The 23,420-nt window shown below is 41.5% G+C and overlaps 1 protein-coding gene across 2 annotated transcripts in view; it reads right to left on the reverse strand.

Moving 5' to 3' along the window:
- Positions 1 to 23,420, reverse strand: part of arhgap29a (Rho GTPase activating protein 29a) — a gene marked incomplete at its 5' end in the record, with an annotated part of 97,385 nt that overhangs the window by 26,468 nt on the left and 47,497 nt on the right. The window contains 10 exons of one of the 2 annotated variants that reach the window (XM_083659672.1): positions 3,162 to 3,340; positions 4,034 to 4,171; positions 5,382 to 5,564; positions 6,698 to 6,778; positions 7,575 to 7,685; positions 7,775 to 7,839; positions 14,592 to 14,738; positions 15,457 to 15,517; positions 17,868 to 17,940; positions 19,263 to 19,359. In XM_083659672.1, coding sequence (XP_083515798.1) covers positions 3,162 to 3,340; positions 4,034 to 4,171; positions 5,382 to 5,564; positions 6,698 to 6,778; positions 7,575 to 7,685; positions 7,775 to 7,839; positions 14,592 to 14,738; positions 15,457 to 15,517; positions 17,868 to 17,940; positions 19,263 to 19,359 — 1,135 coding nt within the window. Of the gene's footprint in view, positions 1 to 3,161; positions 3,341 to 4,033; positions 4,172 to 5,381; positions 5,565 to 6,697; positions 6,779 to 7,574; positions 7,686 to 7,774; positions 7,840 to 14,591; positions 14,739 to 15,456; positions 15,518 to 17,867; positions 17,941 to 19,262; positions 19,360 to 23,420 lie in introns of those variants that run through there. The other variant, XM_083659671.1, reaches the window with a different exon arrangement.

Below are 23,420 nucleotides of genomic sequence, written 5' to 3' on the forward strand. Positions count from 1 at the left end.
AGTACAGAACATGCTAAAAGCTAACTTTCTTTTTGGGGGTGAAAGTAGAGACTTAGATCTTCATTTCGAGGTATTGGACATCACTGTAGTCCTAGTACAGAATTTACTGTGGGTCTTGAAAGATGACCAAACATTATGGAAATACTTGGCCTGTGCCAAAAATGCCAGTCAGATATTGGCAGTGAATGAGTTAACAAGTGTCCAAACTTTAATTATGAAAAGAAAGGGACAGATTCTACAGGCTAACAGGATGGAGTCAGGGCTTAAAATTCACTTTGCAAACTGGGGGGGAATTCCCCCCTTATATTCTTCAGATAGGGGGGATTTATAGATTTTGGGGGGGATCTATAGACTTTGGGGGGGCTTTTTTCAGACGATAGTATAACCAATAAATATCTGCTTCTCATGTCCGATAAGCGATAATTTCACATTTTTGTATTTAAAAAAGGAAGTTCTTAACCTGTAGTTTATGCACACCTGAGTCTAAATTACTATGGCTTTTGTCAATGTGTTTTATCTGCAGACTATGAGCCATAGGCTTTTGGTTCTATCAAAGCCTATATTTTTTGTATTGAGTGATACACTTTAATAAAACACTCATCATATTATATCAGAAGTGTTCTTTGTTTTGTGTTCACAATAGTGATGTCAGTTAGATTTGGTTAGGTCAGAGCTCTGGAATATTACAGTTAAATCATCGATCATTGCTCACTACATCTGCCTTTCTTACTGTCATGTTACTGGCAAAGCTGTAACAAATTTGGCATTGGGGAGAGTTCTATTGAAGTGAATGGGCAGACATGGGAAGTCTGTCCCACTATAAACCATTAGGCTAGCTGTCTGTGTGTTTCCACCTGATTAAAGAAAATGCATTATGTGATGTTGACTGATGTTTTATATTACATAAAATATTACATGTTTTCTTTAATTAGGTGGAAGCATTTTTCAATCAAAGATGAAACAACACAGATATTATGGTTTATAGAGGGACTTACCCCACACAAAATTTTACGTTAGCTCCGGTTAGCCACTGTAACGTTACCCGGGCAGTTTTCAGAGCCACCGACCAACACAAAACCTGGTTTCATTTCGGGTAGAACATGTGGGTTTTTTATATGGATTACGTCAGCTCTGGGAGTATGAAGTGCTTTGAATGCGCGATATTTGGGCACAACAAATATGCTGCTTGCCGAGCGGGGAGGCTACACCTCTGCCTGAGGTAGCATTGAGCAATCCGCCCTCTAATGTGTCTGTATTCAGCAAACATTCGTTCCGCTCTGTCCGTTTAACATTATAGACATTGGTGCTCAAACAATTGCGGGACTTCTCCCGCATTATAACTTACAAATCTGCGGGAATAGGCAAAAATATCCGCAATTCTCGCAATCCCGCGCCGAATTTTAAGCCCTGTCGAGTGTACTAATGTTCATCACGTTACCTCGAAAAATTTATTTTTCTAACTTAAAACATCTTTTGTCAATGGGAAAACATCTACATTTTGTCCAGATGAACAAAATGAATTGTCTTAATATATTAATATGAATATATTTTTTTAAGATTTAAAAAATTAATTAAAATCTGCCCTTATCGTTTGTGACAGACTCTTCTGCCCCTGGTGGTTGGTTTCCAAACTCTTGTCAATAATGTTAAACAATCTCAAAAGGTAACCTCTTTCTCAAATGGCTTATTCAGTTCATGGCATAGACTGTATATTATGGTCTACTTAGTAATGAATTGTTAAACTGTCTACAGTGTACATGGGGAGATAACTGTGGTGAGAGTGAAACCCGCAGTTACAATAGTCATTCTTATGATTCTGTAATTGGGATAGATTCTACTGAATTAAATAATACTGACATTAAGGTTGCTTTCTCACTTGCTTTCGTTCCGTTCTGTTTCGCATCCGGGAACGATTGCCCCCCTCCCCTCTCCCCTCTCCCCCGCTGGTCAGCTTTCACATTTAACATTTCTTCCGCGCTCGGAAACGAAACAGAGTGCACTTGCGTCATCAACTATGCCTGCAGTGTATCCTTGCTCCGTGTGTTGTCTATGAGGTTCGGAACAGTTGGCTTTCACATTCGCAAGTGTTCCGTGGCCGGGCACGCCAAAGCGCTCCCCCACCTTTTCAAATGGATCCTGTCACAGTTCCCTGTTGCGCGCCCGGGCATGGAAGAACGGAACGGAACGCAACGTTCACACTCGTCAAATGTTCCGAAACTGGGGTCAATTTGGGGACAAGTGTGCTCGGGAGCGGTACCGGGGCGCCAGTGAGAAAGCACCCTAAAACTATGCCTCAATTTGCTGGACCCCCGGAGCCCTCCTAAGGACTCCTGATGGTCCCCTGGACCCCACTTTCAGAATCACTACTGTAGCTGGCTCACAACAACAGTCATTTCCTTGATCAAATCTCAGAGTAAACATAAACATTGACTACTGAGGGACCTGAACTAGCTGAATTTAGGCACCAGCATATCCCACTTAGTGTTATGCATCAGATATCTGAAAAATCCAAAGTTGATTTTCCTTTCATTTCCCTCTTGGATGTTTTCAAATATGTAAAGCTGTCATCTTACACAGGCTTTTTCCTGCATAGAGGAATTTTTGGTGGCAAATTGGTGGCCTTAAAGAGGTTTTTGCCACCCCCAAAAGGCCAAAGCCAGCCCCCAAAGGCCTGACATATGAGTTCAGGACAACTCTGACTTCATACCAACTCAAAATCAAGCATTTTTACTGTATCATTTTAGAGAATTTCAAAGTTAAAGTCCCACATTTGTATCTTCAAATGGTTTCTCAAACTTGGGGTGCTGTAAAAACACATTGCTCAATAAGTTCTGACAATGGCTGATATATTTGAGGTCAAGACAACCCTGATTACACACCAACTCAAAATCAAGCATTTTTTTTACTGTATCATTTGAGAGAATTTCAAAGTTAAAGTCTCACATTTGTAATTTGAAATGACTGAAACGTGGGCTGCTGTGAAAACACATTGTTCCATCATTTCTTACAATGACTGATTTATTTGTGTTCAGGATAACCCTGACTATACACTAAGCCAAAAGTCAAATGTAAGCACGACAGTAGTAGCGTAGTCACCCACTAAAGGCCCATTCTGAGCCAGGAAAAACTAGGTTAACATCCACGCTAAGTTGGAGGCTCACCCTGTGTTTTGGGTGGAGGCTGAGTCGAAGGAGTGGGGCCGGTCAGTGGGCAGACTCCGGACGTAGTGGATGTAGCGCTGGCCGGGCTCGTACAGCTTGGCCTCCTCACACAGGCTCTGGTGGTTGACAGGCAGGGACACCACCTGGGCCTGCTGAAGCTGGAACCAGTTGACCGTCACCTGAAACAGCCCACAGAGAATCATGAAGACGTTTTTATGGTTGTTGTTATCCTGGCTTTTAAAGGAGATGTCCCAGGATGCTCTCTAACTCCTCTAAGTACTGTTTCAGATGCTATGTACTGTGGTCAGCAGGGGAATCTCCCTCATAACGAAAGTGAACAACGTGACTGGCCAATAGGTTTGGGTATCATTTGGATTTTAACTATTCTGATTCAAATTCTGATTCTGCTTATCGATTCCGGGTTCTTAACGATTCTCAATTCCGATTCTTTGAGGGGCGGGGTCAAAACAGGTCACATGCTTATTACATAGATTTTTTTTAACCATTACACAAGTCATATTCATATTATCATAACATCACTTGTCATTTATTATGAACAAGTGTGTGTGTGTGTTGTAAAACAATTTTGTAATACATTTTATGTAGCGGTCCATGTCCGCCACTTATGTTATATGTTCGGGTGGCAAGTCAGATTTCACTATGTTCTGCACACAATATTTGTTTAGGATCAATAAGCAGTGATTATTTGATTCCTTTCTGTTCTGTTCAGAGAGCTCTGTTTCCTTTGGAATCCAAATTTTGGAACGGGTTCTCGATGCCCAACCCTACTGATGTCTGATATCCTATTATAAAAGGGAGCATGTGGGCAATGTTTGTCTTGAGGGTGAGGTCACACTGGAAGACCAACTTACGGCCTTGAGGGTGAGGTCACACTGGAAGACCATCTCTCTGAGCTGGGTGAGGATGTGGGTCTTGGTGTTGGCCAGCTCCACTCTCTTGTCGGCAACGTCGATCTGGCAGGCTTTGCAGTGTTCCCTGGCCTCCTCCGCCTGCCGCACACAACACACACCAATCACATCGCATCACAGAATGTTTTATGGTCACTCATGATACAGTAGATCACGGGTCAGCTTGGCTCCAGCCTTTAAACTCGTTATATAAGGATTTTTCTAAATGTCTATGGAGAAAATAAATGACTGTTGAGCTCCATTACCTACAGAAGATGGCAGTCGGTGCCCCCCAGTTTGGAGAAGCAGAGAGTAGTCTCAACACAGAAGCAAAGCAATGCACTGCTGTAAGTGGGGCCAGCAGCAAATGCATATAAAGGTAGAACTTCCATATTCCAAACAGTGATCTGCGGAGTAATACAGTGTGTAGGAATACAGAAGTTCTATGGTTGAGAAGATGTAGTGCCAAAAGAAAGGGCTGTTTAACGGCAAGGTAAAGCGCAGAAAATGTTAATAGAGAGCCCGCAGGGATGACGTAGAAAATGTTAATAGAGAGCCCGCAGGGATGACGTATTTTTGTAGTCAGAACGCGGAAGTCCCGGACTTCCTGGTTCTTCACTGTTTCTGTCTATGGGATTTTTGAATGGGTTTTTGCCACGATGCTTCAAATACGGCCTCTGGGCAACGCAAGATTAATCAAATGTGAACCAGAGTTCCGTCGGATAATTTTCACACATGAGGACCACTTTCATGAGTTTTGTAGCGTAAATGCGAGCCCTAGAAGTAAAAAGCTCGAGCTAAGCTAATCCAGAACTACACACTGTCACATAGGCTTCCACGTCACGTCAGCACTCAACCTGACTGTTGTTGATGTGTGCACTGATTACCCCGGGCTGAACGGGCTGAACCAGGTGAGGGAAAGAGAATTTCCGTGTTAGCGTACACTTAAACTGATATAGATTTGTTTAGCTGTGCCATATTTTGGGTGTCTAAAAGTATTTGCTTCTGGCCCCTCTCACAGACAGCAGCACATTGCTTTGCTTCTGTGTCGCGGCTGCTCTCTACTTCTCCAAACTAGGAGCATGCCAACCAACATCTACTGTAGGTAATACACTGACTATCCATAAGCAGCTCATGTCACATCATCTGAACTATCCCTTTAAGACCACATTTCCCATCGCTTTTTTGTTCTGAAGAGTACAAAGAAGGATAACAGCCAATTTGCCTTCTAACCAGGTAAACTAACTATGAGATGAGTTCCAACGTCCAAGGAACCTACGATGGGCGTCATGAGAAGAGCCAGGTGCTGTACCTTCTGCAGGGCATCCTCCTCCAGGCGGCGCCTCCTGTCCAGCTGTTTGGCGGCCGCTCCTCCTCCTCCCCCGCCCAGCTGCTCCTCCTCCAGCCGACTCAGAGATACCTTGGCCTTCTCATACTCCTCCTGCCGCTGTGTCTGCAGCAGCCCCGCCTTCCTCAGAGCCACCTCCGCCTCGTGCTACACACACACTCACACACACACACACACACACACACACACACACACACACACACAATAAGACTACATAAGACACAGGTGCAAAGCCAAAGCATTCCCCAACATATACATCACTGTGGCGTCTTCACTTCATTTACTATTACTGTAATCAGAAACCAATGTGGGGAATTAACTAATTACCATTAGTTATAGAGTATTGCAGAGATGATGTATTTTTGTAGGCTTACCCAGAAGTCTAAAAGTCAATGGGATTTTTGTATGGGAATTTCAGTTAAATGTCTGAAATAAGGTCTGTGGTTAACAAAAGTGTATGAAATGGCGAACTTTGTGTTCAGCAATATAATCTTCACAAATGAGGAGCACTTTTATGACTTTTGAAGCGTAAATGTGATTTTTTTTAATCGCGATTTTCAGAAAACAAGCTAATTTTAAAATGGCACTTCTTATCAAAAAGGGTGCCGACCCCTGTTATAGAGGTTACCGTAATTTATTATTATTTTTCTGTCACATTTTTTATTTGGAATGAAGTTAGTCACACATGTACAAGCTGTAAGACCACATGACAAAACAAATTGGCTGTTATCCTTCTTTGTACTCTTGAAAAGAAAAAAGCAATGTCTTAAAAGGGATAGTTCAGATGATGTGACGTGGGTTTGTATGAGCTGCTTATGGATAGTCAGTGTATTACCTACACTAGATGTTGGTTGGCATGCTCCTAGTTTGGAGAAGCAGAGAGCAGCCGCGGCACAGAAGCAAAGCAATGTGCTGCTGTCTGTGAGAGGGGCCAGAAGCAAATACATTTCGACACACTGCGTGTGTTTGTGTGTGTGTGTGTGTGTGTGTGTGTGTGTGTGTGTGTGTGTGTGTGTGTGTGTGTGTGTGCGTGCATGCTTGGATGACTATTATTTTACTGTCTGACTATTATTTTACTGTGTGACTATTATTTTACTTTTGACTATTATATACTCCTGATTATCGAGGGTCTGTTTTTCCACAGGCATTTTCAGAATTTGCCAGGCCCTTTTTGCCCGGGCCCCCGTTCATTTCTTCAATTGTGTGTGAGTACAATGTGTTTGTGTGTGCTTTGTGTATGGACCCTCTCAAAAATGTGACCTTTTCGCCATCCGACCCACCATTTTCTTTTGCTCTCTCTGCCACTGCTCCTTGACTTCTTTTCGCAGTTTGTCCAGCTCATTCTTTCGGGCCAGGAGAGGCTGGAATAAGACAAGCACTTAAAGTCAGTCAGCCCTATCTCCTCCATCCAACCCACAAGAAACTCCCATGACTCACCATCAAAGCATCACATAGTTGCTTTGCTGTATTCATGTCAGAGATGGGAAGTAACTAAAGTACAAATACTTTGTTACTGTAGTTAACAAGGATTTTCAGGTATCTAAGACAGTGTTGTGAATCGGACAACTTTTTATTTTTAAACACAAATATCTGTACTTTCTACTCCGTACATTTTCAAAACAGGCTAGTTACTTTAGTTTTAATGCACACATACAAAAACGATGTAGCCTAACGTTTGTTTGTCTCTCATCTCACGCTCTCTCCGCTTTATTCATTATTATTATTTACACATTATGTGCACCTTTTTTGTGGAAAAACCACCACACAAATTATTAATCAAAGTATAAGGCTACTCTTCATACATCGTAACACATGTTTGGAGGGGATCTTATAAGTTTAATAGTCTTTGATTTATGACGTGAGGTTCAGTTAGCTTTTCACAGAAAGATTTAATTCTATTTACTTAATTATACTTTTGAGTACATTTCAGAGCCTGTACTTCTACCACTTCTATAAGTGACATGTGGGTCCATCTCCCCCCACCTCTCCAGAGGGGAGAGGGGAAGAAGTGCGCAAATCTGCACTGCTTACTTTAATACCTGGGTATGATTTTACTTACTTACTTTTACTTATTAAGTTGAATCAGTACTTTTTTACACAAGTAACTGTATTTCTACTTAAGTAAAGAATACTTTTACCCATCTCTGATTAATGTACCTGCATGAATTTGTTGGCCTGGAGGGCAGCTGCAGTGTGCAGCAGCAGCTGGCTGTACTCAATGTCGTTTTTGAAAGCCGACGTGTAGATCTCACGGAAAGCCATGAACTCCTTGAAGGAGGAAGAGAACGTTTCAATGTCAATTCCAAACAAAATCATCATCCACATGAAGTGAAACTGTCAGCTCAATATCTGATCACCTGTTGACTTGCAAGCGTCTTCGCAGATTCAGCCATTTTGGCGTAACTCTTCGCACACTCGATATCTGCAAACACAGGGTTACATATTACTTGAATTAATACTACTTACTTAGGTCCGTTTTCTTCTGGGGTGAAGAGCCGCGCTTTTGATAAAATTAATAACACATACTTAAAACCTGCATATGACCCTCATAAAAGCTACTGTATGAAACACTGATTCATGCTTCTGTAAACTTTCATGTCTGAACAGTGTCAAAAGTTTCAGATTTTAAGTCCTGTCGATTTCCATTTTTAAATAAATATATGCCTCTGGAATTTGTAATCTTTGTAATGTGTTGAATTATGCAAGTGTCATTAAGCTTGTATTAACTGTTGCCACACTCTCTGAAAGCACCACCACAGCATTGTGTTACCTGATTAACTCACACAAAGTCCTTGTGTCATGAAATCAATCTTTAAAATGAATCAATAAAGAGTCAACCACAGTGCGTGTGTTAAATACACAAGATATATGTTTACCTGATATCAAATGTTCAGTACAACTTGATGGAGTGTCACTGTGTGGACTTGCCAAGTGACTAAGTACCAGACCCAAAGCATTCATTAACCAGCGTACTGAACAAAAGCATTCACACAGCAAACACAACCTTGGGCTGGGGTGAGACTCCACTGTGTTTTAAGGCCAGTCGTAGTGATGCAGTGAGCCGAGTGAGCTGGTGATCCCAGATCCAAGATGTATGGAATCATTTTTGGTACAGTAAGTGACAAAGCACACAGCTCTATTGTGTATCCAAAGTATACAGTAAAATCTCACCAAGTCCAATTTAAGACATTTCACTATTTTTTTTAGTACTACCTGGATTTAAAGAAGAAGGTAAGAAGGACTCCAGGAAATTAATTGATATGGGACATAGAGTCTGTTTTGCATATGCCACTTAATGTAAAGAATCTGTCAATACCACCATTTACTGAATATAAGACACTTTAAAATTTGTATTTTAGTTCACAAACCTGGGTATTCAGTGCACCTATTTAATAATGTATGTAAAAAAAAAGTCACAAAAATCTAATTTCTTTCGTTTTTCACACTTTTTCACAAAAGTTCATTTTTCAAGATTTCATTCATAACAGTCATCTACAGTATTCTGACGTCAGCTAGTAGTAGTATCAAATTTGTACCCCATTGCAACCAATCATATCACGACATGACAGCTGTCAATCAATCTTCAGCAAATGGCCGCCTACTGCCTGTAACCTGGCAGAATTTCTAACCCATAAACTAACTAATAACTTGGCCAATAAGTATGTAACATACAAAATAAATCAAACAGTAATGTCTTCATTTGATGTAGAATGCATAGGACATGTAACTGGTTCGTTAAAGTCACATTCCAGGAATATTGTATGTACCGCGGCTCTTTACCGTGACTAGTCGACGCTCCAAGCCGGCAGGCAGCACTCTTGCCTCTGCATGTCCGCACCGGTCTACACGAAAGCAGCTGGCTGCCTGGTTCTCCCGAAGCCCACTTGCGTAAAGCCACAACATGCCCGATTTGGGGGTGGAATACGCCAGGATTGGCCAACGCCAACTCCAGTGCCCAGAATTGTCAAATCAAATTACCGACATGCTATGGCCCGCCTCTCAACCCTCTTTCATCTCAGGCAATATCAGTTTTCAGTCTGATACATGACTGACCCTCGCGCCCATTGGGTTTAGCTCGTCTTTAATGCTTGTTAAGACTATAAATATACATTTTAAGACTGTCCATACTTTGAAAGGCCACGGAACACTTCCACTCATGTACATATTGTGTGTGTGTCAGAGCATGTGAGTGGAGTGGAGCGGTGATAATTACCGCTCCTCGCTCACGGAGCGGCCCTTTCCACCCGCTCCAGCACTCACTGCCGCTCCGCTCCAGACCGCTCATCGCTCGATACAGATTTCACCCGCTCGCACTCACCGCTCTGCTCCGCTCAAAAGAATAAAAGAGATAAAAAGGCCAGGGTGTTTTAATTTGCGTTTAAACGCTTGGGCAATGGGCATTGCTCACTACAAATAACATGAGCTCAGCAGTCGGCTGCATGTTCGTTTATCTTCATTCTCGTCTCGCAGCAGCTGGCAAGAAAATATTGGGCGTGCAGTGCACATGGCCACGCACCGATGCATTCTGGTTCGAACATGTGATCGAAACTGGAGCGGGACTGAGCGGGTGATCGGTGTCGCTCCAACTTTTGCAGTCAGTAGACTGAATTAATGACAGGTTACAAAGCAAACATGAGCACAGGTTAAAATGCACAATTGGCACAGGTTAAAATGCAGACATGTAGCTTCACTAACTAAAACCCCTTTTAGACTGGCCAAAAATCCCACTAATATCCACAAACTAGTGGCATTTTCTTCAGTCTAAAAGTTTCCAAGCCGGGCCGTTTAGCCGATAGAGCGACCCTGCAAGTGAGGTGGGTTTTTACGCGGCGGCTCTGCTCCGGCTGGTGATATAAATCTTGGCGGTGGTCCAACCCATGATTTTCCGACCCTGCTTCTCGTCCTCCTGAGTTGCCGCCCCTTTTCCAGCGTGAGTCAGTGAGATTCAGTGATTGCCACAGCCTGAAATTCGACTTTCTTAACGGTTAATTATTTTACATTGACGGAATATGCAGAGAAAAAACGCATCTCTCATGCACGAGTGCACCCCACAGCCCAGGCGCAGACAGCATCAAGTCAGCCAGAATGTAAGTAGGTCGTCCGCTTTAGCTCTCTCAAAAATAAAACCCTCATTGTAATGTTAGATGTTTTGAGTCATGCTTTACAGCCATTTTATGTCATCTTAACATCACAAGTATTTTTGATGCAATGTTTGCTGCTTCGTTTGTTGAAACACCTTTTTCTCCTCCAACGTGCAATCAGTCAGGCTATTTACTTAAATTTACTTTAAATGACATTAGTTTGAAATTTTTACCCGGAAGTTTCCATCTTATTTTGGGTGGCCTGACACAGCGCCGTGAGAGAAGAAGGGAAAAGGGAGGGGGAAGAGACAGCCCACGGCGTGGGCTGTCTCTTCTTGTCTTTATTTTTATTTGGCACATGCTTAAAACAACTTGAAGCTAAATTTAGAAGCTGATGATAGCTAAATCAGAGCGATTGAGTAATTGTGCGATATGATCCGATTAGTCGACTAATCGTTAAAATAATCGGTGACTAGTCGACTATCAAAATAATCGTTTGTGACAGCCCTAATTGGGACTTTTGATGTAAAAAATGTATAAAATAGAACTTTCAGTCATAAACAAAAGGAGACCAGACCAACAGGACATGTTATGGGTAGGGTTGCCAACAGTCCCGTATTAGCCGGGACATCCCGTATTTGGGTCAAAAGAGACGTGTCCCGTACGGGACGCCACTTGTCCCGTTTTTAAGGGAAGAGGCATATTGCGACCTGTCTGTCTGCTTGCCTGTGTGTTTGTGTGCTGTATGAGATAACGCGAAGGGCGCTAGGACCCTGGGGGTGCCGGCGTGCCGCAGCCTCTCAGTTGATGACAGGGGGCAGGCACAGCTGCACAGAGCGTGTGTGTGTGTGTGTGTGTGTGTGTGTGTGTGTGTGTGTGTGTGTGTGTGTGTGTGTGTGTGTGTGTGTGTGTGTGTGTGTGTGTGAGAGACTCTCAGGTGGGCGCGGCTATATTATTTGACAGCGTGTGGTGTGCCACAATCACTCATGTGGAAAAATGAGCGCACGACGTGGGCATGAAAGCGATGGAGACGGCGATGCAGGCCCCGGCCCTCCAAAAAAGAAAAGACTTTGTTCATATAGTAAAGTTTGGGAAGAGAAGTACACGTGGGTTAAGCTGACTGACTCCCCCCATGAAGGAGACTTACAGACGTTTGTAGAAAAATAAAAATAAATAAAAACGTACAGATGTTTGTTTACTTATGGATATTTATGGGCATTATTACCCCATTTATAGCCTACTTTGTACCTGGCTAAATAAAATTTAGCAGTTCAGCAGTTATGCCATCTTCTTTGGTGTGTGATTATTTTCAAAGTCACATTTGAAAGACCAGATTCAAATCACACATTTGCAAACCTTTCAATATTATGTGAAATGTTTCTCTATCAAGGGAAATGGCAATAACAGCTAGTAATGAAAACAGAAAATAAACACTGTAAAGGGAATAACATAACACATTTTTTAGAGTTGAATGTATTTTTTTTTTTTATATCATATAGCCCCGGGGGGGGGGTCCGACCGTCCCGTATTGCTGGGATGGAATGTTGGCAACCCTAGTTATGGGGTAAGGAGGAGGTTCAGGAGTCTAGTAAGGTATGGTATGGGAGAGTTCTGATGGCGATGTATTTTTTCTGAGGGGATTGTTCAGTTAGAACAGACAACACATATTGCTGTATTTGCACTTATCAGACATGAACTTACTAATCTTGGCTCTGAACCCCAGCATCTGGTCGAGTGTGGGTTGGCGACTCTGCTTGCTCGTATTTGGACTAACGTTAGCATGATCCGCGGTTAAGTTAACATTACATGTAGCTCTGGCTTCCACGCTAGCTGCAACATGTTTAGCATTGAGGTGATAACAGAGGCTTGAAGTGCTGATATGCAAATGTTTGTCGTTAGAGTGCACTTCCCACATGTGGGGCTTTGTTGTCTGATGTCACTCAATGCAGGTTGTGCATCGGTATGATTGGTATGCCTGGAATTTGTCCACTGAGAAACGTTCCGTGGTCTCTGTAGTGCAAAAATAAAGTGAGATAATGCGTTAATTTTTTTAACGTGTTATTGTTTCTCTAATTAATTAATTGGAATATATGCAAGTGCAATCATATATACATGTATGATTGCACTTGCAACATTGTGATTGTCTTTTAGTTATCTTTCCTACTTCTTTATCTCTGTATATTGACCTGACCGCTGCATACAGGCACTAAGACAAATTCCTTTTTATCTAACTTGCATACTTTGGCAATAAAAGTTATTCTGATTCTGGATATACTGCTGCATCCAGGGTTCCCAAACATTTTCATGGATACAATTTCTAAACTTTTCCATGACTTTTAAAGGACCATAATACAGTTTCCATGTAATGTGAGGCAGTGACTCTGGATCAATACCAGAAATGTGTACTACACTGGACAAATACGACACATATCTTTATATTGGATTCATGTCAACAGCTAGAGAAAATTAATTTGCTGTTATGTTACATTACATAGAAGGTTATCCACGGAAAGATTACTGTAGTAATTAATTTCATTACACTACACACAACCAAATGCTAGGGGTGGCGGAAGAAATCGATACACCATAGTATCACGATATTTTGCCTGATGATATTGTATCGATATTTGGACGGCAAGTATCGATAAAAAAAAATATATATATATATATATATATATATATATATTTGCAGGCCATGCCATGCCAGGCCACCGGGCATCTGCCCGAAGCGCCCGATGGTGCAGTCCGTGCCTGCAGTGGCGTATGGAGTCCAGAGAAGCTTAAAGTCCCTGGAAACCAAAAATATTTCTTTATTATTTAGCATTTTGAGTTAATCACATCACAGGACCCTATGTTAATAAGCCACCAGCCAAATTTGAACGATGATGAACGTCGCAAAGTATATAAATTTAGGTTTGACAGCCATGGCAAAACTCATAAGATTTCATTATTTTTTAGAGTGTACTTTCTCCCGCGGAATGTGTGGGCGTGTCCCATCTACAGCAGGGAAATTTCTGTCTCTCGGAGAGTGCGAGAGAGAGGGGGGGAGGGAAACGGAGAAAGAAAGAAAGAGAGATGAGTGCACACACCGTGTGTGTGTGTGTGTGTGTGTGTGTGTGTGTGTGTTCGCGCGTTGCTCCGAGAGGAAGAGATCTCTGTCCGTCTCTGCCCTGTCCGCCCCTCTCTCTCTCTCTCCCTCTCTCTCTCGACTAGTGAGAGAGAGAGAGAGAGAGAGAGAGAGAGAGAGAGAGAGAGAGAGAGAGAGAGAGAGAGAGAGAGAGAGAGAGAGAGGAGGCATCGCCTGAAACCGGACACCTTGCTAATCTCACAAGCATAGCGCTTGGCAGACGGCAGAGTGGGAAGGAGACGGACAGCGAGGGAGCCTGTCACTGGGGGCAAAGAACGGACTTGCCATAGGTGGGTGCGGATTGCGCGCGTGTACAAAGGTTATATAGAGCTTATGACGTCATAAGCTCCTGCGTTTTAGCACCTCGCGCACTGCTGTCTTCAATGAGGAAGTACTTTGTAGAATCTTGTAGAAAAGTGGCGATTTTAAGGCTTTGGGTTGAAAGTAATGTATAATAATTTCGGAGGCACAAAATTACTAACATAAGACCCTAAATAACATAGTTAGAACGTTTTTGTGGATTTTGGTTTCCAGGGACTTTAATAATGTAGCCTACATGTGGGGCAAAAACAAAACAAAACAAAAAAAACACTGCATGTTTTACTTCCGGTGAGGTCAAGTAAAAGGTAGGAAAAGGAGTTAGGAGTGATAATATATCCCAATATCGCAATATTCAATATATCGCAATACTAGCATATTGCAATATCGCAATACTATCGTTTTAGTATCGTATCGTGGGCATCTGGTGATTCCCAACCCTACCAAATGCCATGTCTTAGTATTTATTACATGACTTTTCTAAAACTTTCAATGATTTTACCAATTCCATTACTTTTCCAGGCTTGGGAAATTCCATGACTTCCATGACTTCCAGTTTTTCCATGACCGTGGGAACCCTGTGCATCCCCACATGTCAAAGTTAACCCCCGCCCCCCGCCCTCTCTGGGCATCTGCACCCTAACTCACCCGCACTGAGCCTCTTCTCCACCCAGGTCAGCAGCTCCTTGGTGTATTTGGACCAGGCCTTGGCATAGAGCAGTGCCGACTCCACCCCGCTGTCCCGTCGCTGCAGTGTAGCATCCACCTCCTCGGCCCTGAGTGGGGGGGTCGGCCCTGTGAACAGCACGGGGATCGAACGTGGGAGGGTGTAAGAGACGACTGTGACACTGCGGCCCCCACCCGCAGTGCCCCTCGCCGCCGGAGGACATGTGCATGTGTTTAGCAACATCTGAGACTGCGTGTTGGGGGGAAACAACCAGCTCTGACCTTGTTGAGAGTGATATGCGCTAATGCCCTGTGAGGGTAAGTAATGCTGACAGGGGATTGACTGCTGCATGTATTAATATGCGGTTAAGCGGACAGGTCACTGCAACTTGATAGCTGGTCGTGATGTATATCGGTTGACCGATATTATGGTCCATTAAGGCCAATATCGGCCCATAATATACTGGCCCATACACGCCGGTATCGGCGTATATGTTGTCCGATAATACGATATGCACTGATATTTTTTATTTTAGTTATTTTATGTACAGTACATTTAATAATTTTTCTTTGGACAATAAAGTTTATTGTTAAACTGTAAAACATTTTGTCTCCATTACATATCTTTGTCACGTGTTTGATATTTGAGGGATCATTGCAAAAAAAGTGTTTAGTTATGCACTTATATATGTAAAGAATATCAGCTAATACAGTATATCAATATCTGAATTTTTACCATAATGACAATAATGTAGTCATAGCTCTCACTTGTGGTCATTAGCTGTTCCCCACGCGTCCGCAGAGCAGTGCAGATACAGTAGCTGTGTGTTACAGAGATCAGTCTTACCTGGCGGATCATCTTTCTCTGGACCGGATCCTCCAGATTCCACAGAGAGGTTCTCAAAAGACTGCAAAACAGATTCCACAGAGAGGTTCTCAAAAGACTGTAAAACAGATTCCACAGAGAGGTTCTCAAAAGACTGCAAAACAGATTCCACAGAGAGGTTCTCAAAAGACTGCAAAACAGATTCCACACAGAGGTTCTCAAAAGACTGCAAAACAGATTCCACACAGAGGTTCTCAAAAGACTGCAAAACAGATTCCACACAGAGGTTCTCAAAAGACTGCAAAACAGATTCCACACAGAGGTTCTCAAAAGACTACAAAACAGATTACAAAGGTTCTCAAAAGACTCCAAAACAGATTACACAGAGGTTCTCAAAAGACTACAAAACAGATTACACAGAGGTTCTCAAAAGACTCCAAAACAGATTACACAGAGAGGTTCTCAAAAGACTGCAAAACAGATTACACAGAGGTTCTCAAAAGACTACAAAACAGATTACACAGAGGTTCTCAAAAGACTACAAAACAGATTACACAGAGGTTCTCAAAAGACTGCAAAACAGATTACACAGAGAGGTTCTCAAAAGACTGCAAAACAGATTACACAGAGAGGTTCTCAAAAGACTGCAAAACAGATTCCACAGAGAGGTTCTCAAAAGACTGCAAAACAGATTCCACACAGAGGTTCTCAAAAGACTGCAAAACAGATTCCACACAGAGGTTCTCAAAAGACTGCAAAACAGATTCCACACAGAGGTTCTCAAAAGACTGCAAAACAGATTACACAGAGAGGTTCTCAAAAGACTGCAAAACAGATTACACAGAGAGGTTCTCAAAAGACTGCAAAACAGATTACACAGAGAGGTTCTCAAAAGACTACAAAACAGATTACACAGAGAGGTTCTCAAAAGACTGCAAAACAGATTACACAGAGAGGTTCTCAAAAGACTGCAAAACAGATTACACAGAGAGGTTCTCATAAAGACTACAAAACAGATTACACAGAGAGGTTCTCAAAAGACTGCAAAACAGATTCCACAGAGAGGTTCTCAAAAGACTGCAAAACAGATTACACAGAGAGGTTCTCATAAAGACTACAAAACAGATTACACAGAGAGGTTCTCAAAAGACTACAAAACAGATTCCACACAGAGGTTCTCAAAAGACTGCAAAACACACGGAGGGAAAAGTGGGCAGGATGAAACTCCCTGCCCACAGCATGGTACACCCAGAGCCGTATAATAGAAGAGTTGCAACATCTCCATTCACGCCAATAGACTTTTTTTTTTTTTACCTCACAAAAGTTCCCGGAAGTAAGGTTCTGGATTAAGCAGCGCTGTCAAGTTGCAGCAAAATGTTTGTGATGTGGGTCAGAATCAAAAGAATCAAAATTGTATAGTATCAGCTTTATTTTATGCATTCAAACGTAGCGTGAGACCCCTTCCTGGTTATTCATTGGCTACATGAGTCACGCATTTTGGACCTCCGCTGGCACCACTCTCTTACTAGATTGCTCTGGGTACACCGTGCTAACTACATGCTCACAGCAATGCTTATCAGAAGCTGCACTTCCCCTTGACAGTTGTTATGAAACCTACAGCAGGAAAACAACAGTACATGCCATCAATTCATCATTAGCTCAGGCCATTTAGGGAATACACGCCAACGGGGAAGTGCCCTGTTAACCCCTGAACTCTGCACTGTGCCGGTGCCATCTCATAACTCTTACCCTCAACATGCCAAATCAGGGGCAGTAGGCCACATCCTGGCCTGCTGGTAAGTGTAAATGAAAGAATAATACACCAATATCACTCTCTCTTTCCATGGCCTTCATTTAAGAAAAACAGGTACCAAACTCCTTCGTCCCGTCTCCATTCGAGCCTTGAATGCTGTCATGAGGAGGTAGCCTGCTGAGTTGTGTGAGATGCTGATGTCTGTAACATCTTTTCCAATGTATTCATATCGAAATACAGTAGCGTTATACTGCAGCAATGGTTTGTATGAAATGCAGATGTCTTGAGGGGTTACGGTAGACACTTATACTTGTATAGTCAATTGTTGTACATATTGTTTTTATGTTTTTGTACATGTTTTGCTATGTGGTTTTCATGCTTGCTGCACCACAAATCGCCCTTTTTTGGACAAATAATAATCTTGAACCTTTCTCCCTTCTCCCTCAGTTCTCACTATACAAACTAAACTTTAAGTTCTGGCAGGTACCCAGTTCCAATCTGATGTACGACTTTGACTGAGACCGTGTGTGTGTGTGTGTGTGTGTGTGTGTGTGTGTGTGTGTGTGTGTATTGGATTTTAGTATCAAAGACATTCTCAAGGATGGATACACTTTTGAGGATGACAGAAGCTCTTATTTAAAGGGACCGTGCTAGAAAATTAACATTGTACTCGTCTTACCCTGCTTCTTTTAGTTAGGGGGAGCCCCAACACCGATCCATTCTCTACATCTCCCATAAGGAAGTCAGACACTCTGGAGGAGAAGCAGAGAAATCAGTGGCTACACATTAGGTTGAGACAGGGTGAAAATGATTAGAGGTGGGGGAATGTATAGAGTATAGAGATATAGTATAGATATAGTATACGGTAGATATAGTATAGAGTATAGAGAGAGGGGGAATGTATAGAGTGACAAAGGATTGAGTCCTAAAACCCGGAAGTTAGCATCGCCTGGTTCCCTCGTCTGGAAGTCAATGAGATTTTTGTATGGGGACTTTGGTAAGATGTCTGAAATAAGCTCTGTGGTTAATAACAGTTTATGAAACTGTGACCTTTGTGTTCAGCAAGATAATCTTCACAAGTGAACATCATTTTATGATTTTTTAAAAAGTTTTTCTGAAAAATGTTTTGCCGATCAAATTTACACTTCAAAAATCATAAAGGTTTGTTGATTTGTGAAGATTATCTTGCTGAACACAAAGGTCTCAATTTCATAAACTTGTGTAACCACATACCTTATTTCATCATCTAACCAAAATCCACATACAAAAATGCCATTGACTTCCAGACAAGGGAACCCAGCGCAATGCTAACTTCTGGGTTGGCCTCATGCGGTATTCTATTGGTGCCTTCCATTTAAACTGTGACTTTAGGAGGTATTCTATTGGTGCCTTCCATTTAAACTGTGACTTTAGGAGGTATTCTATTGGTGCCTTCCATTTAAACTGTGACTTTAGGAGGTATTCTATTGGTGCCTTCCATTTAAACTGTGACTTTAGGATTTCATGGTTGAGTGACGTCACACCCGAGTTGTCAACATTCCATTTAAACAGTCGGGAAACCAGCCAGGGTTAGCTCTCGCTGTGTGTGTGTACAACTGATTTAATGAGACACAAAAAAGACAGAAGTGCTAATAAACAGTACCGTATTTACTACGATTTTAACTACTGTTGATGCGCGGAGCAGCCATCTTGGATTTTTGAGGTCGGGGCTGCTGAGGCTCCTCCGAGTTTGGCAGAGAAAATACGAGCACTGGTGGCATCACCGTCAGAGCTCATGACCTTTGAACCATCACATTCCCATTTCCCAGTTTAAATGGAACGGCCCATATATTGGCATGTATTTAAAACATGAACAACCACAGTCAACCTTCTGGGTTGTAAGTCAATGTTACGTACTGGATAAAACTACAGTAATAATGAATTATGTGACAGGGATTAAAGTCAGTCATTCTTAATTAAACTTGGGAGTGAAGTCAGATTAGTAGTACATGAATAGGTATCAATGTTTTGATGGAGTGACACAGACTAAGATAGTGAAATAAGATGATAGTGTAAGTGAGAACATCGTACTTACACATTGCCAAAGGTGAATGCCAATGTGTCGATAGCGGTGTAGATCTCGCTGAAAAGCTTCTGTTTGTTCTCGTCGTTCACCTCCTTAAAGTTCACTCCTGTCAAAGAGGTGTGAAGTAGCCTTAGGTCAGGTTTGGGTGGAAAACTTACAATACTGAAGACATCCTGTACCGGCACCATTGATCTGGCTGCATTGACACATGCATGAATGACAAAGCACTTAATCATGATGTGCAATGGTATGAGTCATCATCCTCTGAGTGAGAGAAAGGGATGGGAGTCTCTTCTGGGTCACATCACACTCATCAAAACCAACTGAGAGATAATGAACCTTATGCAGGACATTTTAAATGTAAACATCTGAGTACCGGTAGTTGAGTTGCTCACAGTGGCATTCAAAAACAACTTTGAATCATGAGTTAACTTTCATTCAAATATGAGTTGTGATGAGATGTCCACGACATCTAATCTTATGGAAGATGATTGCTGCATGATATTAAAATGTCCCGTATTTTGTTTTAGAATTAATAACTTAATTTACTGTAGATGCAGTAAATGTTTCATTTTTGAAATACTGAGCAATAAACATTTAGTCATCATTTCCCCTAAATTGATATATAACATCTTAGAATGAAACAATCATATATTCATATTCTATCCTGAAAGCCTTCAATCAGAGAAGATAAGCTAAGATGGCAAGTGTATATATTTGGCTGTAATCTGGAAAGGCAACAGTTTCCTGTTGCCAGTCTAAACACGGTGATGAATGAGGAGAGAATAGAGGAAAAACACCAAGGTAAATATGGCTTTCATCAGACACACAATAAACTTCCTGTCCTGACCGAGCATAGAGAAAATAAATTGGCAGAGAGACACGACGAAAACGAGGCCCAACACCAAGGAATAATCCAGTGATGTCATTGACCGTTCCCCTGCTTCCATATGTCCTCATTCCTTCCTTTCTTTGGGAACAATGGAGATTTCTAGAGTTCAAAGAGACAACCTGAGCTAAAACAGTTGAAGTAGAAACCCTAGAATCTAGAGAAGGGTTTCTACTAGGGCCTAGATGTATGAATCACATCTGACTCGAGTAGTTTTCCTTTCCTCAACTTAAAAAAAACACCATTTGAAATGTATGATTTCAATCTTGTTTTTGAATCAGGAAGGGGAAGTAGTCGTTTGTTGATGAACCACGAACTGAGAATTGTGAATTGGGTTGGGGAGGTTGTTTGAGAGGCATCCAGGTTTCCAGAGTCATAAGTCTTGTTAGTTAGACATGCTGTGCCATATCTGTGCCACATAATCAAGGAACACCCACCTACCACCACTTACCCAAAACTGAGATGTTTCTTCAGTGGCTGGTTATGAGCCTTAGCATCCAGTAAAGTAGGAGGAGTAGACTATGCAACAAAAGGTCAAATCACCAAGCTTTTCTTCCATATTTGTCCTGTTTAAGTGGAATTAGCCTTCTTGATCATAACTATTAATTGCTACTTTGGTGGGTGACTGAAATATGGCTCTCCAGTCCGTGTCAAGTGGAGGAAAAGTCCATTTGATGTCTGGAAGCTTGCCGTGCCACAAAAGTTCAAAGTTATCTTTACTTCGGAGCGTCCAAAAGATATGTCCCTGTATCCAGAAAAAGGCAATCAATGCGACCCCAAATGACTCCAAAAGTTCAGGCTGAGGTAAGGGTAAGGCCCTGTAGGAAAAGTGTCAAAATGGATGGTGGGGTTTTGACGGGGTCCGACGTCCATGGGACCCTGGCAGCTTCTATGAATGTGGACCAGCTTAGCCACCAGTGTTCAACTCTGTGGTGCCGTTACATCTCCTGCTCTTCTGTCCACCCCCCCCCCCCCCCCCCACCGACCCCCAACAGGACATCCTGAGGCTCGCTGGAATACAATGCCAGTACTCGCTCAGGCCCCGACCAGTGGTCCAAACATGGAAGTTACATCATCGGGCAAAAATTGCATTGTTCCACTGGGAAAGCACAACACTCGAAACACTCGTCAGCTGCAAACTCCTACGTAGAGCCTGTGGATGGGAGGAACTTGCCTGCATAAAAAACAATGATGGGGAGGGTACAGTGAGGCGCGCGGGAATACTGATGGGATAGGAGAAGTGACAACACTATGAATAGAGAGAATAGAGCGCATCATGGAGTGTGTTGAAGAGGGGGGGAAACGTCACTCTCCTTTGGGAAATATCACAGTTAGGGATGGGCGATATGGTTGAAATCAGTATCATGATAATCACAAAGATTATTTTTGTTAACAATATATCACGATATGGCTCGCATATGCAAAATCTCATTCTATCCAGTTGAACTGAATGGTAATGTGAAGTGTGATGTCAAACTAAATAGAAGTATTCAAATAATCTAAAAAAAAATTGATAAGTAAAGTGAAGTGTAAAGTAAAATGAGTAAAATTTGCTTGTTATCATCAATTTAGACAGCAGAATTGTGTCACAATACCCAAAATCAGCATATCACCATGATACGATTCCAGTGAAAGACAAACAATAATATTGAATTATTATCGCCCAGCCCTAATCACAGTATTTCGTCTAGGGCTGGAGGATAATTCAATCAATATTATTGTTTAAATTCTGCTGTTTGGACTGATGAGAACAATGACACAATGACATTTTATTTAGAAACTCAGACAAAATGTAAGTAGTATGGTAGGAATATTATGTGAACATTTCACTTTAGTTTTACATCACACCAAACATTACCTTTTTGTTCAATATGATTAACATTATTTGGATTAACAGATTTAGCTTATTTAGTTTTTAGTTTAGTTTATTTCGATCAGAAAGAAAAGGATATTCACAGAATAGAAAAAAAACACAGAAAAAAACAAAATATACAGAAGGCTGACCGAAAGGGTTTAGGGCTGAAGCTAACTAGCTTGTTAAATGCCCTTACCCTTATTCCTTTACGTGATATGTAAACATATGCAGTACATATGCATACACATGGATACATACATGCATTGATTTACACACACAAATAGCACATGCTCATAATTATTCATACATGCCCATACACACATAGGCTACCTACCACATATACATATAATTACACATACATAGCTAATACCAAACATACTACAGGAAATACAAGTGTCCCATAAGTCCTGATTATGTACCATCACGTCTATACTTCTCCAGAATAATGTTTCTATACTTTTTTTGAATTGCACAAGACTTTTACTTTCTTTGATCTCGTCAGGTAATTTATTCCACAGTTTCACACCACAGACAGATACGCACATGCTCTTCAGAGTGCTATGAACAATTGGTTGTTTGAAATTCAATCTCCCTCTCAGCTCATAACCACCTTCTCTATCACTGAACTGTTTTTGTATATTACCAGGAAGTAAATTATGTCGCGCTTTGTACAGAGTTTGGGCGGTTTTGAACTCCACCAGATCCCAAAACTTCAGCGTCTTTGATTTATGAAACAGTACATTTGTGTGTTCATGATAACCTACCTTATTCACTATCCTTATTGCTCTCTTTTGCATGTTGCATATTGTCTGTAAGTTGCTTCTATAGGTGTTTCCCCATACTTCAACGCAATAAGTCAAGTATGGTAAGAAGAGTGTACAGTACAGTGTTTGCAATGATTTGATGTTCAAAAAGTGCCTTGTTTTGCATAGAATCCCCACAGTGCTTGCTAACTTGGACCTGATATATCTGATATGTGGTTTCCAGCTAAAGTTGTGGTCGATTATTACTCCTAAAAATGTGTTCTCATGTACTCTTTCTAGTTTATGTGAGATGTAACATGAGGTGAGATGTAACATCAAATATATAGATTGGGGGGAATCCTTATGATTATCGTGATATTGATTTAAACCATAGGTGGAATACAAAAAAGTGGGACAAGAAAGCTCAGCAGGCCAAGTAGAATAATAAAGAGGAAAAAAGGGAGCTTCTTGGATATTTAGGATCACAATTTAATGCAGAAGTAATGTACAAGTGTACTGAAAAGGTTTACCAACAATGTACATCTTCAAACAAAATAATGTTGCCTGTGTTATTTTGTTCTTTATTACTCATCTGTTAAGTGAAACAGTAAATATTCATATTCAAATTGAGTTTTTTCTGTCAATAAAACAAATTTCTGGCTTCAGTAACACCAACATCA

Source organism: Poromitra crassiceps (assembly GCF_964638095.1).
Source record: "Poromitra crassiceps genome assembly, chromosome: 2".
In the NCBI taxonomy this organism is placed as follows: Eukaryota; Metazoa; Chordata; class Actinopteri; order Beryciformes; family Melamphaidae; genus Poromitra; species Poromitra crassiceps.